The sequence below is a fragment of the Schistocerca cancellata genome, chromosome 5 (genome assembly GCF_023864275.1).
Source record: "Schistocerca cancellata isolate TAMUIC-IGC-003103 chromosome 5, iqSchCanc2.1, whole genome shotgun sequence".
Classification (NCBI taxonomy): domain Eukaryota; kingdom Metazoa; phylum Arthropoda; class Insecta; order Orthoptera; family Acrididae; genus Schistocerca; species Schistocerca cancellata.
In genome coordinates, this window is record NC_064630.1 from 377565794 (window position 1) to 377584273 (window position 18480).

The 18480-nt window shown below is 44.0% G+C and overlaps 1 protein-coding gene across 1 annotated transcript in view; it reads right to left on the reverse strand.

The window, feature by feature from the left end:
- Window positions 1-18480, reverse strand: part of LOC126188026 (facilitated trehalose transporter Tret1-like) — a 102254-nt gene that overhangs the window by 54211 nt on the left and 29563 nt on the right. Inside the window, exon 3 of the mRNA XM_049929443.1 lies at window positions 12466-12813. Coding sequence (XP_049785400.1) covers window positions 12466-12813 — 348 coding nt within the window. The remainder of the gene's footprint in view (window positions 1-12465; window positions 12814-18480) is intronic.

The following is an 18480-nucleotide window of genomic DNA, read 5'->3' on the forward strand; positions in this document are numbered from 1 at the left end:
ACATACTTTATATTATAGGTCAACTGAAGTGTGGGGTACTAATACTAACGAAAACGAAGAAATCGACTTACGTAACATTGACATCTTATACCTCAGCTGAATTACACGAAGACGAAAAGAAGTGACATATATGAAATTTGTGTCCTGTTCTTGAGTTCACTTATATAGGTCAAATGAAGAACGGGATACTTACCTCCGTAGGTCAACTGAGGTAAATGATACTAACGTTACATAGATCGCTTTTTTCGAGTTTGCTAGCACTAGTATCCTATTCTTCAGTTGACTTATGTAGATCAACTGAAGTAAGGGATACGAATTTTACGTATGTCGGTCTTTTCGCGTTGACTAGTACTAGTATGGACTCGAAAATATCGTAGTAATACAACTTCTAGCAAACGGGAAAAAAGCAATAACTGTAAAAACTGTACTCCGTACTGCAGTTGAGAACCCAAACTTAACGCAGAACAATAAAGTACGACAAAGAAATACACGATAAATTCAGTACAACATAAAAACGAAAAAAACTAAACTTACAGTACTCAAAGTCATTCGCAAAAAAGAGGCTAGTCTTGAAAGACGTCAACAAAGTTCACATGCCCACATACAAATACATAAGAAAGACAATATCACAAGAAAATACACATACAGATATACATACAAACATATAAACCCAGAAGCTCACATCAACCAAATGAACTAAAATAATAAAATAAATACCCACATAAAAACAATACGTAAGATAAGAAACTGAAGAATGAGACACCAACCCTAACAACTCCAAAACCAAAGCAACACTTTTCCTTAATTATCATTTACCCCACAACCCCAACCCCACCTGAAAATAACAAATTTTGCAGGGTACATGTGCCCAGACTTTTAAGAAAACATTTAAACGGGCAATAAGTATCGGGCACTCTATGCTTCCATGAATATTTATCTAAATGGCTCTGTAGTGTCGAAATGCGTCATTTCTCCCTCCCTACAACAGATTGTATGGTTGACCAATAACCTTTTACACTACTGGTATAAGCCCCAGGTAATGTATATCTGAATTCATTATCATGATTCACGACAAGATGCCGAAAACCTCTTTTCCCCAAATCCCTGTATCATGAAAACCCATCGGGAATAAGTAAAGAAGCCTCTGACACATGATCTTCAATTCATTTCAACGAAGCTTTCTTCGTCCGGGTGGAAGTACATTATCACATTCTGGAGCTGAAATTACAGTCCCCAAAACCCATAATCCTTCAGCAGTTTCCCCCTTCTTGTACTTGCCTCATCGATTTCGACGATAACACCTGGTCCCCCAAAGCCTCCCTATACTTTATACACTGAAGCACCAAAGAAACTGGTATAGGCATGCGTATTCAAATACAGAGATATGTAAACAGGCAGAATACGGCGTTGTGCCGGCAACGCTTATATAAGACAACAAGCGTCTGGCGCACTTGTTAGACCGGTTACTGCTGCTACAATGGCAGGTTATCAAGATTTAAGTGACTTTGAACGTGGTGTTATAGTCGACGCACAAGCGATGGGACACAGCATCTTCGAGATAGCGATGAAGTCGAGATTTTTCCCTACGACCATTTCACTAGTGTACCGTGAACATCAGGAATCTGGTAAAACATCATATCTCTGACATCGCTTCAGCCGGAAAAGATCCGCGTAATCTCACAGATTTATAGACAATCCTGCAGATTCATGGTGTCAATTCCCTCCAGGACTACTTCAGACATTAGTCGAGTCTATCCCACGTCATATTGTGGTACTTTTGCGTACTCGCGGGAGTCCTACACGATGTTAGGCAGCTGTAGCAGTTTTCTTGGCTCTCCAGTGTATATTCCCCACAAATTTTCCTACAAAACGAATACCAGTCTAAAACGGTACGCTCACTCACACGACAATCAGGCTCACAAAACCACACAGTGTACCTCAAATACCAACAGTATGTACTTTTCATGGTTTCCCTCAAGGCCAGCTTCGATTTCTCAGACCATGTTCCTCATCTAATTGTACGCCATACTCGATCTTTGGTACACCTCCATATGAAGAAATCTTAAGTACGACGAGCACACACTTCTCAGGCGCGTATTTTCCCAGCACTCACGACATCGAACATAATCAGGAAGAAGACCACGTAATTGCAAAAACTGAATGATTGAGATCATATCTACGCCCAATGCCTGCTTCAGGCCTTCCATATTCACAGATATAGATAAATCCATACCTACAAACGAAAATCAAAGAGTAAAAGTTGTCGTAAATGATAAACAAGTCTTCCGAATTATCTCAGACTCAATAAGAATGGAAATAAGTACGAATGAATTGAAAAGAACAAATGATTTAAATGTATACAAAAGACAAAAATCTTACACAATGTCTAGCTCTTTCTTTTAGTAACACATTCATTTATTTCAATTTAAAATGATGGTGCTTATCCACAGAAGATAACAGATTTATTATCTATGGCTCGAAAATAAAGACATTACATCATCTTTAGGAAACTTGGACACTTGAACCTTGTTTTCTGCCATGTAATTTCCATTACATTTTGGTACGCAACATTTTACGACCACAATGAAGATGAAACTGCGTAACCGTATGTTATGTTGCGTTAAACTCATGCAAACAACACTTAGCAACACACAATATGATTTCTGTACTCTTAAATCACAATCTCGTAACGATCACATAGCACAACATGTTTTTATACGCAACACGTTGTTGATACAGTATAAGACATCTGTCGACTTTCGCCGCTTCTCGTAGACGTCACAACTTCAGATTATTGCAGTTGTTCGGTTTTTCGATCTAGGTGGTGTTGATGGAATGCGATACTCACCCGGCTTTCGGAGACCTAGATCGTCTGTAAAATTACAAATAATACTTTTTATCTTAGCTGAAAGGATGCCATGTATCGGCCGAGAAACTTTGCGTTTCACGGAATACCAGTGCGAACTCTGAAAAAAAAAAAAAAAAAAAAAGCATCTAAGGGTGTCGTGGGCCCACGGAATCGAACTCGTCTATAAATAGCAGCGTGAGACTACCGTCTAATAAATACAGTCACGACGCTCTGGTGCGAAAGTTGTTACCTTTTGGCAGCTGGAGCGACACTAGCGCTCCAAGGGGCGAGAAAGCAAAAATGGTTCAAATGGCTCTGAGCACTATGGGACTCAACTGCTGTGGTCATAAGTCCCCTAGAACTTAGAACTACTTAAACCTAACTAACCTAAGGACAGCACACAACACCCAGCCATCACGAGGCAGAGAAAATCCCTGACCCCGCCGGGAATCGAACCCGGGAACCCGTGCGTGGGAAGCGAGAACGCTACCGCACGACCACGAGATGCGGGCGCGAGAAAGCAGACAGTTAATGTTTCTTAAGGATAATGTATGCTTTTAATTATTTTCTGCTTAATTAACGGTATAGTTTTATATTTTTGCGTTCCACGTGTTGGTAAGTTACCAAGAGTCATGAATTATTGTGAAATACATGTAAACACAGCCGAATCACACTGATACAGTGACATAAGCTACAGCTCATTCATGAAGAAATACTTTCGAATATGTCTATATTTGCAGCTTATTCTGTTGAGAGCAAGAGAATACAAACACATCTCATGCATGGGAAGCATATACACTCCTGGAAATGGAAAAAAGAACACATTGACACCGGTGTGTCAGACCCACCATACTTGCTCTGGACACTGCGAGAGGGCTGTACAAGCAATGATCACACGCACGGGACAGCGGACACACCAGGAACCACGGTGTTGGCCGTCGAATGGCGCTAGCTGCGCAGCATTTGTGCACCGCCGCCGTCAGTGTCAGCCAGTTTGCCGTGGCATACGGAGCTCCATCGCAGTCTTTAACACTGGTAGCATGCCGCGACAGCGTGGACGTGAACCGTATGTGCAGTTGACGGACTTTGCGCGAGGGCGTATAGTGGGCATGCGGGAGGCCGGGTGGACGTACCGCCGAATTGCTCAACACGTGGGGCGTGAGGTCTCCACAGTACATCGATGTTGTCGCCAGTGGTCGGCGGAAGGTGCACGTGCCCGTCGACCTGGGACCGGACCGCAGCGACGCACGGATGCACGCCAAGACCGTAGGATCCTACGCAGTGCCGTAGGGGACCGCACCGCCACTTCCCAGCAAATTAGGGACACTGTTGCTCCTGGGGTATCGGCGAGGACCATTCGCAACCGTCTCCATGAAGCTGGGCTACTGTCCCGCACACCGTTAGGCCGTCTTCCGCTCACGCCCCAACATCGTGCAGCCCGCCTCCAGTGGTGTCGCGACAGGCGTGAATGGAGGGACGAATGGAGACGTGTCGTCTTCAGCGATGAGAGTCGCTTCTGCCTCGGTGCCAATGATGGTCGTATGCGTGTTTGGCGCCGTGCAGGTGAGCGCCACAATCAGGACTGCATACGACCGAGGCACACAGGGCCAACACCCGGCATCATGGTGTGGGGAGCGATCTCCTACACTGGCCGTACACCACTGGTGATCGTCGAGGGGACACTGAATAGTGCACGGTACATCCAAACCGTCATCGAACCCATCGTTCTACCATTCCTAGACCGGCACGGGAACTTGCTGTTCCAACAGGACAATGCACGTCCGCATGTATCCCGTGCCACCCAACGTGCTCTAGAAGGTGTAAGTCAACTACCCTGGCCAGCAAGATCTCCGGATCTGTCCCCCATTGAGCATGTTTGGGACTGGATGAAGCGTCGTCTCACGCGGTCTGCACGTCCAGCACGAACGCTGGTCCAACTGAGGCGCCAGGTGGAAATGGCATGGCAAGCCGTTCCACAGGACTACATCCAGCATCTCTACGATCGTCTCCATGGGAGAATAGCAGCCTGAATTGCTGCGAAAGGTGGATATACACTGTACTAGTGCCGACATTGTGCATGCTCTGTTGCCTGTGTCTATGTGCCTGTGGTTCTGTCAGTGTGATCATGTGATGTATCTGACCCCAGGAATGTGTCAATAAAGTTTCCCCTTCCTGGGACAATGAATTCACGGTGTTCTTATTTCAATTTCCAGGAGTGTATTTCTGTTGTTGTCTGTTGTTATTATCATAGGCACTTTCCCTAATACTTAAAACATTTTTATGGATGCCAACGATTCGCCCATTCTCACACTTCACTCCACTTTCTAATACAGGAATATTTTTGAATATGTAATTACTTTTGTTTCAAAAGTGAATGTGTTGGAGATTCTTGCCACTTGTGGCTCAGATTTAGTAACAATTGTGGAATTTGCTTCTCCTGTGTTGGGAAATAGTTTTATTGCTTATGGCGGTTTACTATTAGGTTTGTGTGGTTTTCTCTTAAGCTACAGTTGTGGTGGCTTATTTGATACGTTAAATATTGTAGCCATTACGTTCCATATAGGTTTCCTTCGTTCCACATTGTCCGCCCCGATAGCTGAGGGCCGATTGTCCTCTGTAATAAAAGAACTGAGTAAAAGAATGAACGATCAACTTGAACGAATGACATGTGACGTCCACCCAGACCAAACGAAACGAACAACACCGAACAAAATTAAAAAAAAAAAAAAAGTGATCGGCGTGACGGACTGCCGTCCTACAGGCCCGGGTTCGATTCCCGGCTCGGTCGGTGATTTTCTCCGCTCAGGGACTGGGTGTAGTGCTGTCTTCATCATCATTTCATCCCCATCTGGAGCGCAGGTCGCCCAATGTGACGTTGAATGTAATAAGACCTGCACCAAGGCGGCCGGACCTGCCCCGCAAGGGGCCTCCCGGACAATGACGCCAAACGCTCATTTCCATTTTTGTTACACATTCACTGCTTTGGCTGAAAAAGTAGCGAACGAAACTCTGTTTTGTTGAGTCGATATACGCCGTCTTTCCGTAGAAAGTGAGGTGTCCTGGCGTTTACTAGCAACTTTTTGTTATTAAAGAAAAACGACATTATTCAGTAAATGTCTGTATGTTAGAAGAGAATCTTGAATAAACTGTCCTGTAGTGCTCGGTTTTGTATCTCCCAGTTTCTTGGGACACTAAGGAATCACAAATGTGGTGTTATTTTTTACGTATGGCGATTTTTATAGAACTACATACACTCTCTTTTGTAAGAACTGTGTTACAAATCAATATAAACATTAGTAGTCGCACTCGTCCTATTCAGATGTGTTGTTTACTGGCCGCTTGGGGCGCTGCTATCGCCGGTGCTAACAAAAACGAGACGGAGAGTCGCGACTGTTAACGTTAGACAGTTGTGAGACCAACAGTAGACGCGTTGGAGTCCTAGCAGTGAGTATACGTAACAGCAAAACTCGCAGCACCTGAAAAAGACGGCCGGGTCGAGATATTGTCAGAAAATGGAAACAACAACTCCGCAGAGCACCTGGAAGCTAACTATAAATATAAGTAGATGTTGTATGATGGAACCATCTAGTAATTATAACCCATTCGCAACTGAAAGGCTACCTAAAAAAAAATCAGTGTTAGTAGAAGAATAATAGTGTCGTTCACCTTGGAGAGCCTATATTTTCGATTGTAAATGGATATGAACTGTTTGGTCTTTTCCTAAGTCCAGCAGTCTGCTGGAGGTTGTAGCCATAGTTTTATCTTCGCCCCACTTATGAGCCTACAGCAGAGAAGGGTAGACGAATTTGCGCAGTTCACCTTCTGCAGAGTGGACAGCTCTCAGACCTCTAAATCCTTAGAATGATAAGTGGGAAGATTACTGAAAAATCACAGTTGGTCCAGGTGGAATTTGAAGGTGGTGGGAGGCGACGTGAAGGGCATGCGGCCATCCTCTAATGCTAACATTGCCTAATCCAGAGATTAAGATGCCGAACCCGTGAAGATACAGCATAAAGACTAGGAAAAAGAAGAGATGCTGGACAGTAAGGAGGAAAGATTAAACCTTTTGTGATCGTCTTTTAGCTCTAAACCAATCATATGTCGTAAAATATAAAGTTTCTTCAGACTGTAGCGCCTAGAACCGCTCGGCCACTCCGGCCGGCTTTTCAGTTAATGTACGTAATTAATTCTACATGTGACACTTTTTAGTATAAGCACTCCACATGGTATAATTTCTGTACTTTCTGTGCAGATAATATCTAAGTCACTCGTCATTTTATCTGTGTTTGCGAGATTCGGTTTCCACCTGACGAAGGCATAAAAAGCCGAAAGCTGATTCGTGACTAAATAAAACTTTTCACTGCAAACGAATTTCGTACTTGATATTATTAAAATTTTGCTATTTGCTATTCCTTTCTTCATTCCTTCTTGGTCCTGCAATATATGTATGAAAGTATCTAAGCTTTTCACTACACTTGTCTTGCAGTATGCTGCTGAGTAAACTGGATAAAGGCAGTAGGATGCTTATCGATAATGTTTTCTTTTTTGAAACCCAAAACTAGAAAATAACTGTTTACCTCGCAACAAATGTTCTCTCTGATCATAAAGAATCATCAGGATAAATTGCCTAGTGCCTTACAGTAAGGATACTCCTCAGTGGACATCAGTTGGAATAATTAACAACGCCAGGAGAAATGTTGTTAAGAATAGTTTACAAGAAATGACCTGGGATGAAATTTATAATGAATCAAATGCTAAAATAAAATTTAATCTATTCAATGAAAAATTCTTATCATAATTTGAAAATAGCTTCTCATGGATCACTAGAGGGATTAAAGAATCTTGTGAAAGGAAAGGAAAAGAGAAATTTGTCTTTTGGCAAGAACAAGTAGACACCCTGCAGTAGATGACCACTACAAAAGCTACTTAAAATTACTATGAAAGACTATTAAAAAATCAAGGAACAAGCATAGCATATAATATCAGAAATCAGTAATTCCAACAACAGATGTAAGGCTGTATGGAATGTAGTAAAACAAGAGATGGGATAACCAGCCACAGAACAAGACAACATCACTACTGAACTGCATGGAAGGGCTGGAAATGATGAGTCTCAGGTAGAAAATATATTTAATAATAATTTCTTAAATGGAGTGGGAACGATAGGGACACACAGTTCAAGAGCAAAATAACAACAGTATGTTGAAAAAATAGCACTCATAAAATCCAGTCATATGAATGTATCACCAGTTTCATCTTCTGAAATTAAGAAAATTATACATTCTCTCAAAGACAGAAGCTCATCTACTTTTGGTGCTTTTTCCAATAGAGTACTAAAGATTTCCTCCCATATAACAAGAGCAGTCTTATCGGAAATTTTTAATGCATCGCTAACTCAAGGCATTTTGCGAGAGACTGAAATATGCCACTGTTAATCCCACCTTTAGGAAAGGTTGTAAGAGAGATGTCAATAACTTCCCACATTTTTCATTTCTGACATTAATTTTCCAAAATTTTTGAGAAAGTGACGTGTGCTAGAACAGTAGCACATCTGATCAACAATATCCTCAGAAAATCACAATTTGGGTTTCAGAAGAGCTGATATACTGAGAATGCCATTTCCATGTTCACTCACCAGATTTTACAGGCATTAAATAATAAAATAGCATCGGTTAGTATTTTCTGCGACCTGTCTGAGGAATTTGACTGTGTGAGACACACAAGGTTGGCTAAACCATTAATTCCACATTTGTTGTTGTTGTGGTCTTCAGTCCACAGACTGGTTTGATGCAGCTCTCCACGCTACTCTATCCTGTGCAAGCTTCTTCATCTCCCAGTACCTACTGCAACCTACATCCTTCTGAATCTGCTTAGTGTATTCATCTCTTGGTCTCCCCCTATGATTTTTACCCTCCACGCTGCCCTCCAATACTAAATTGGTGATCCCTTGATGCCTCAGAACATGTCCTACCAACCGATCCCTTCTTCTGGTCAAGTTGTGCCACAAACTTCTCTTCTCCCCAATCCTATTCAATACCTCCTCATTAGTTATGTGCTCTACCCATCTAATTTTCAGCATTCTTCTGTAGTACCTTCTATTCTGTTCTTGTCTAAACTATTTATCGTCTATGTTTCACTTCCATACTTGGCTACACTCCACACAAATACTTTCAGAAACGACTTCCTGACACTTAAATCTACATTCGATGTTAACAAATTTCTCTTCTTCAGAAATGCTTTCCTTGCCGTTGGCCCTCTACATTTTATATCCTCTCTACTTCGACCATAATCAGTTATTTTGCTCCCCAAATAGCAAAACTCCTTTACTACTTTAAGTGTCTCATTTCCTAATCTAATTCCCTCAGCATCACCCGACTTAATTCGACTACATTCCATTATCCTTGGTTAGCTTTTGTTGATGTTCATATTATATCCTCCTTTCAAGACACTGTCCATTCCGTTCAACTGCTCTTCCAAGTCCTTTGCTGTCTCTGACAAAATTACAATATCATCGGCGAACCTCAAAGTTTTTATTTCTTTCCCATGGATTTCAATACCTACTCCGAATTTTTCTTTTGTTTCCTTTACTGCATGCTCAATTTGAATAACATCAGGGAGAGGCTACAACCCTGTCTCACTCCCTTCCCAACCACTGCTTCCCTTTCATGTCCCTCAACTCTTATAACTGCCATCTGGTTTCTGCACGAATTGTAAATAGCCTTTTGCTCCCTGTATTTTACCCCTGCCACCTTCAGAATTTGAAAGAGAGTATTCCAGTCAACATTGTCAAAAGATTTCTCTAAGTCTACAAATGCTAGAACGTAGCATCTTTTAAGATATGTCATAGGGTCGTGTTCCAATATTTCTACGGAATCCAAACTGATCTTCCCCGAGGTCGGCTTCTACCATGTATACAACCTTCATTCATGATTCTTGAACCAAGTGTTAGCTATGATTAAGTTATGCACTGTGCAAAATTCTACCAGGCGGCTTCCTCTTTCATTTCTTACACCCAATCCATATTCACCTACTACGTTTCCTTCTCTCCCTTTTCCTACTACCGAATCCAGTCACCCATGACTATTAAATTTTCGTCTCCATTCACTAACTGAATAATTTCTTTTATCTCATCATACATTTCATCAATTTTTTCGTCATTTGCAGAGATAGTTGGCATATAAACTTGTACTACTGTAGTAGGCGTGGGCTTCGTGTCTATCTTGGCCACAATAATGCGTTCACTATGCTGTTTGTAATAGCTTACCCGCACTCTTATTTTTTTTTATTCATTGTTGAACTTACTCCTGCATTACCCCTATTTGATTTTGTATTTATAATCCTACGTTCACCTGACCAGAAGTCTTGTTCCTGTTGCCACCGAACTTCACTAATTCCCACTATATCTAACTTTAACCTATCCATTTCCCTTTTTAAATTTTCTAACCTACCTGCCCGATTAAGGGATCTGACATTCCACGCTCCGATCCGTAGAACGCCAGTTTTCTTTCTCCTGATAACGACGTCCACTTGAGTATTCCCCGCCCGGAGATCCGAATGGGGGACTATTTTACCTCCGGAATATTTTACCCAAGAGGACGCCATCATCATTTAACCATACAGTAAAGCTACATGCCCTCGGGAAAAATTACGACTGTAGTTTCCCCTTCCTTTCAGCCGTTCGCAGTACCATCACAGCAAGGCAGTTTTGGTTATTGTTACAAGGCCAGATCAGTCAATCATCCAGAATGTTGCCCCTGCAACTACTGAAAAGGCAGCTGCCCCTCTTCAGGAACCACACGTTTGTCTGGTCTCTCAACAGATACCCCTCCGTTTTCGTTGCACCTACGGTACGGCTATCTGTATCGCTGAGACACGCAAGCCTCCCCACCAACGGCAAGGTCCATGGTTCTTGAGGGGGGGGGGGGAATTCCACATTACTTATCTAAAACTCAACCGATGGATGTCGTATCTAATCAAAAGAATGCAGAAAGTTGCACTTCGTAATTCAACCTACATAGTCCGGGGGACATTACTCTGACTGGAGAGAAATCATGTATGGGGTTCCCCAGTGCTCAATCTTAGATCCGCTGTAGTTCCTCATATATGTAAACGACCTTCCGTCCAATACAGGACGAGCAGTATTAGTTCTTCTTGCAGACACTAGTATTCAATCCAAGCATGTATACAGAAACCGAAGAAACGGTAAACAAAGTTATTGGTAGTATGACTGACGTTTTCTGCGAATGATCTCACCCACAACATATTCAGCTGTGCACATGTAAGGGTATTACACAAATGATGAGTGTAACACATGGTGAGAAAATAACAAACAGGGTGGAAACTTCAAAATTCTTAGGTATCCATATTGATGAGAATTTAAATTGGAAAAAAATACATACTGTAATTCCTAAAACAATTTAGTTCAGCCAAGTTTGCACTTAGAATCATTGCAAATCTTGGGGAGAGACAAATGAGTACGTCGCCATATTTTGCAGATTTTAATATGGAATAACGTTCTGTGGTATCTCATCTTTAAGAAAGAGAGTCTCTATTGCTCAAAAACGTGGTGTGAGAATAATAATATGTGGTCGTCACCAAGGATAATCTTGTAGACATCTATTTAAGGAATGAGGAATTTGTTTCGTCATGAAGTTTGTTGTAAATAATACTCTGCAGTTCGAAAGGAACAATGATGTACATATTTACAACACCAGAAGGAAAAATGACATTCGTATTCCACATTAAGGTTCTCTTTAACACAAAAAATAGAATAAGATGCTGCAAAAAGATTTTATTTAGATCGCTTCTATATCTGCATCTATATCTACACCTACATCTACATAGGTACTCCGGAAGCTACCTTAAGATGTGTGGTGGATCGAACCCTGTACCACTATTAGTCATTTCCCTTCCTGTTCCACTCGCAAATGGAGCGAGGGAAAAACGCCTGTACGCCTGCGTATGAGCCCTAATTACTCGTATATTATCTTCGTGGTCCTTACGCGCAATGCATGTTGGCGGGAACAGAATCGTTCGGCATTCAGTTTCAAATGTCGGTTCTCTAAATTTTGTCAATGGTATTTCCCGAAAAGAACACCGCCTTCCCTCAGGGAATCCCATATCAGCTCCCGAGCCATCTCCATAACACTTATGTGTTGTTCGAACCTACCGATAAAAAAATCTAGCAGCCCTCCTCTGAATTGCTTCGATGTCTTACTTCATTACTTAGCCACTGATAAAATGTCTTGACAGACAACAAAGTAAAATTTGAACATAAACTTAGAAAGTTTGTCCTTGAGTGCTCCTTCTATTCCGTAGAAGAATTTCTATTATTGTAACGTCTAAAAGGTGGTGGGTAAGAACTACCAAGTGACATCTGTATATCTCTTTTACATAAAAATAACTTAGAAATGTTAAGTATGTAGTCATACATAGAAATTAAATTGCGACGCGGATGTAAAATGACTCGTTCCACACCATTACGATTTATTGTGCAAAATGATCCACGGAATATGAAACTACTTTCTTTCGTTAGTAGGAAATGTGACACCATCTCTGCAATATTGGCACATATGGAAAATGGTTGAAGAGTTTGCACAATAGTGTGGCTCGCTTGCCTGCAGCAGGATGAAGCAGATGGAGTAGATGAGCGCTCTGCGGTGTGTGGGGTCCGTGAAGATGAGGGTGGGCGACACGGAGGAGGACTTGTGCTCCTCCAGGGTCTGCAGCACGCGCTTCATCTCCTGCTCGACGGCCTTGGGGTCGTCGGCGCCGCGCAGGCGCATCAGCGACCGCTCGGCGTCGGCGTCGCGGCCGCGCATGGCCAGGAAGTAGGGCGACTCGGGCATCCAGAAGAAGGAGGCGGCGAACGCGAGCGGCGGCGCCAGGCACGCCCACGCCAGCGTCGAGAACGACACGTACGCGCCCACCGCGTAGGAGTACAGCGTGCCCACGTTCAGCAGCACCTGCCGGCATCCGCCACGTCAGTTGAAAGGTCCAGCTCCCAAAATTTTGTTGTACCCAAGTCCGTGGACCGTGCCACTGGTCACCAGACCAGGTAAATAGCCTACACAGTCGGTCTGAGGCAAAGGGTCTGCTACAAAAGAGGGAACTGGTCCTAGACCAGTGGTCCCCAGACTTTCTGAGACCACTACCCCTATATGCAATTAGATATTAGCCCCCCTCCCCCCCCCCCTCCCCTCGCCTCACCGCCTGTCCAACTGCACCATCGTCTTCAACATTACCGTCCAAAGAAAATTAGCAATGAGAAAGAATTTTCCTTGAACACTGTCATTTTTAAAACGACAAATTAAAACAAATGATATCTAATCCTAACTGAATTTTCCGCTGATGTTTGGCAGTACATGATAATAATATTCAAAAGGAAAACACTTCCCAATGCTACGCAAATTTATATTTGTTTGCCGACCGGAGTGGCCGAGCGGTTCTAGGCGCTTCAGTCTGGAAGCGCCCGCCCCGCTACGGTAGCAGGTTCGAATCCTGCCTCGGGCATGGGTGTGCGTGATGTCCTTAGGTTAGTTAGGTTTAAGTAGTTCTAAGTTCTAGGGGCATGATGACCTCGGAAGTTAAGTCCCATAGTGCTCAGAGCCATTTGAACCATTTTTATATTTGTTTGGTCACGAACCAGCTTTTGGCTTCTCAGACCATTTTCAGGTGACAACTGACTATCGCAAACACAGACAAACATGATTTGCGATTTACAGATATTGTCTGTACAGAAGATATAAGAAAAAAATCCATGAAAAAAATCTTCTGGATAAGTAAAATCTGTGTAAGTCCCACGCCGCACATTATGTTTGTCTGTTCATATAAGCTACGAGAATGCAATGATAATTAAATCAAGACCCTAAGCTGTCGATAGGCGTCGATATACATCAACGGGGACAGCTGAAAATATGTGCTCGACCGGTACTCGAACTCGGGATCTCCTGCTTACATGGCAGACGCTCTATCCATCTTTTTTTTATCTCATTTTGTTCTATATTGGTCGTTGAATTTGTTCGTTGGGGACGTCCGATGACACCCGTTCAGGTTCTTTGTTAATCCGTTCACTCAGTTTTTTGTTACCCGAAGGTAGCTAACCCTCTGAGCTACCGTGCCGGCATCCGTCTGAGCCACCGAGGGCACAGAGGATAGTGCGACTGCAGGGATTTATCTCTTGCACGCTCCCCGTGAGACGCACATTCCCAACTTAACGTCCACACACTACATTCGTAGTGCCCCTGCCCATTACACTCATTACTCGCGGCAGACAATCTTACCGAGTCCCGTAAGAGTTCGGGAAATGCGTGTGCATCCAGCACAGAAAAAGAAGGTCAATGGTCGGTTAACCTTAACTATCTGAAGATGGTATCTGTTCTTTCAGACATGTCCGAAAGAACCATCTTCATACGAGAATGCAGGCGGATGACGTCGATGACAAGCGCCCTATTTCGAAACGAGCACAACCTGTCATTTTCAAGGCAAAACTGCAGCAAGTAAGTGCTGTGTATGCGAATTTGAAACCTCGGTTTTCACAGTAAATCCCTAAAGATAACACACACATTGTAAACACTAGCGCTACCACAAACCAAATACGGCCATCAGAAATTACTGTTAGTGTAATTAATAATTAACGGCTGAGGTAGCATAAACTCTCTGTCTCTGTTTTTTTTTAACAAGTGAGAGAGCAGGAGTCCATGCAGAATTCAAACAAAAACCAATATCTCTATTTATAAGGTTACTTGCTAATTTAATTTTCTTAATAACACTATCCCGATAGGTGGAAGTGCATGCCAGAATCTGCGTGTTGTTACATTTCATAGGACGACCGGTGTCAAGACATGGTGGATTTGTTCGAATGTCGTAAGCGTGTCAGTCGCTTACGCTCAATACACCGGTCCTCCATAGTCTGACCAATAATGACCCGCCACAACTGCAAGGAATACGGTACACACCCGCCTTACGCAAACCAAGATCATCCTTTACGGACCCTAAAAGTATCCTGATCTTACGTGCTGTCCAAAAAACACACTTCATATCACATTTTCGCAAAATGCGACCAATCCTGTTCAAGGTGCTCCTTGCGTAAGGCAAAAAGGTTGTGTCACCTCGGTATTATCTTCACTCACATGGTGCACCAATGGTCGATAGCACAACGCACGTCTGATCTGTCTTTCGCTAAACCATTCTGATGAAAAGTCATTTGGAGATGGGCTAACTCAGCTGATAAAATCTGAGGGTCCGAGATGATATGGGCCTTGTGAACCAAGGTGCGAAATATACCTACACATTGAGCCGGGTGGTGACAACTATTAGCTGGCAGATACAAATCAATGTGAATAGGTTTTTCACAAACGGCGTGTTCCAAAGTACCACCCACCTTCCTTCTGAACATCGCATGAAGGAACACCCATTTCCACTTCCATCATGAAAAGAATATTCGTGTGGCTCGTCTCAGGTATTCTAAAAAGTCGTTCAAATCTTCACCGCTATGAGTCCAATCAACAAAATTATCATCTACTTACCAGAAAAAACATACAGGTTTCATAGCCGCCAACTCCAATGCACGTTCCTCGAAATCCTCCAGAAACAAATTGGCAATAATAGTTGACAACGGGCTTTCCATCGCAACTCCATCTGTCTGCGCTTAGTGCTAGCCACTGAATAGAAGTAAGTGGAAGACAACACATGTCGAGATAGGTTCGCTAAATCGGCTCCAAACCTAACCTCAGTCAGCCACAACGAATCAGACAGATGAAGACGAACGAAAGAGAAACCACATAGTACACTCCTGGAAATGGAAAAAAGAACACATTGACACCGGTGTGTCAGACCCACCATACTTGCTCCGAACACTGCGAGAGGGCTGTACAAGCAATGATCACACGCACGGCACAGCGGACACACCAGGAACCGCGGAGTTGGCCGTCGAATGGCGCTAGCTGCGCAGCATTTGTGCACCGCCGCCGTCAGTGTCAGCCAGTTTGCCGTGGCATACGGAGCTCCATCGCAGTCTTTAACACTGGTAGCATGCCGCGACAGCGTGGACGTGAACAGTATGTGCAGTTGACGGACTTTGAGCGAGGGCGTATAGTGGGCATGCGGGAGGCCGGGTGGACGTACCGCCGAATTGCTCAACACGTGGCGCGTGAGGTCTCCACAGTACATCGATGTTGTCGCCAGTGGTCGGCGGAAGGTGCACGTGCGCGTCGACCTGGGACCGGACCGCAGCGACGCACGGATGCACGCCAAGACCGTAGGATCCTACGCAGTGCCGTAGGGGACCGCACCGCCACTTCCCAGCAAATTAGGGACACTGTTGCTCCTGGGGTATCGGTGAGGACCATTCGCAACCGTCTCCATGAAGCTGGGCTACGGTCCCGCACACCGTTAGGCCGTCTTCCGCTCACGCCCCAACATCGTGCAGCCCACCTCCAGTGGTGTCGCGACAGGCGTGAATAGAGGGACGAATGGAGACGTGTCGTCTTCAGCGATGAGAGTCGCTTCTGCCTTGGTGCCAAAGATGGTCGTATCCGTGTTTGGCGCCGTGCAGGTGAGCGCCACAATCAGGACTGCATACGACCGAGGCACACAGGGCCAACACCCGGCATCATGGTGTGGGGAGCGATCTCCTACACTGGCCGTACACCACTGGTGATCGTCGAGGGGACACTGAATAGTGCACGGTACATCCAAACCGTCATCGAACCCATCGTTCTACCATTCCTAGACCGGCAAGGGAACTTGCTGTTCGAACAGGACAATGCACGTCCGCATGTATCCCGTGCCACCCAACGTGCTCTAGAAGGTGTAAGTCAACTACCCTGGCCAGCAAGATCTCCGGATGTGTCCCCCATTGAGCATGTTTGGGACTGGATGAAGCGTCGTCTCACGCGGTCTGCACGTCCAGCACGAGCGCTGGTCCAACTGAGGCGCCAGTTGGAAATGGCATGGCAAGCCGTTCCACAGGACTACATCCAGCATCTCTACGATCGTCTCCATGGGAGAATAGCAGCCTGCATTGCTGCGAAAGGTGGATATACACTGTACTAGTGCCGCCATTGTGCATGCTCTGTTGCCTGTGTCTATGTGCCTGTGGTTCTGTCAGTGTGATCATGTGATGTATCTGACCCCAGGAATGTGTCAATAAAGTTTCCCCTTCCTGGGACAATGAATTCACGGTGTTCTTATTTCAATTTCCAGGAGTGTAGAATGCCAGAGTCATTCAAAAACGTTCCCTCTAATCGACGAAAGAAATCCGTTGAGTTCTTAATGTGCTGCCCACATCGACCTATTATAGGCCTTAACAGGGTGTTTTGCTACACGTTTTCTCGGAGAACAAATGTTACTCACAATCGGACTAAGAAGAAACCCCTTCCTTGTGGACCTTAGGGAAGCCATATCATCTAGGGAAATCATGTCTCCCTTCTAGCCTTCTCTTTAAAATCGGGGGGTAGTTTAAAAACAGGCTAACAAAATCAACCACTGGGAAACGTTTGGAAGTCGGTGCAAAATTTAAACCTTCCCCTAGCACGGATAAAGCTATGTCGTCAAAAGCTTTCTCCGTGAGATTTATCGCAAAATATCGAGAAATAGTGTTAGACGTTCAAACTTCGCCAAATGCCGGGCAGTTACAGAATTAAATTGCCAGTCAGGCTGCGATAATGAAGCATCATCCAGCTTATCCCAAGAAAGAGCCGAAATTTAAAAGGAATCGTTGAATGAACCCTAAAAATTTGTTTGAAATAAAACTCAGCTGTCGACGACAGTAATGGATCCTGACGAGCGTAATGGATCCTTTCGCGAACGAGAAGATGCAGTGTTTACTGTGTAATTCAACGTATTACAGGATCGGTGCTGTCCCCACAAAAAATATTGAGAGAAAGACCAGCGGCCTCCTGAAGAAAAGGAAACCATCAAGAGTATCATTTCTTTCTGTGCTCTCCCCCCTAGGTTATAGGACCTCTCTAAGGAATTGGTTCCTATTCCTCTGATTGTGAATAACATATGCAGTGCTACATAACGTGTAGAAAAACACGTTGCTACCCTGTTGAGCCCTATAGTAGGTCGATGTGAACACCACATTAAGAACTCAACGGGTTTCTTTCGTCGATTAGAGGGAACGTTTTTGAATGACTCTGGCATTCTACTATGTGGTTTCTCCTTCGTTCGTCTTCCTCTGTCTGATTCGTTGTGGCTGACTGGGGTTAGGTTTGGTGCCGATTTAGCGAACCTATCTCGACTATGCTGACTTCCACTTACTTCTATTCAGAGACCAGTACTAAGCGCAGACAGATGCAGTTGCGACGGGAAGCCCGTTGTCAACTACTATTGCCAATTTGTTTTTGGAGGATTTCGAGGAACGTGCATTGGAGTTGGCGTCTATGAAACCTGCATGTATTTCAGCTATGTAGACGATAATTATGTTGAGTGGCCTCATCACGGTGAGGATTTGAATGACTTTTTAGAATACCTGAGACGATCCACACGAATATTCGTTTTACTATGGAGGTGGAAAAGGTTGATCGCCTTCTCTTCCTTGATGCGTTGGTTAGGTGGTACGTTAGGACACGCCGTTTGTAGGAAGCCTGCTCACACTGATTTGTATCTGCCGCCTGACAGTTGTTACC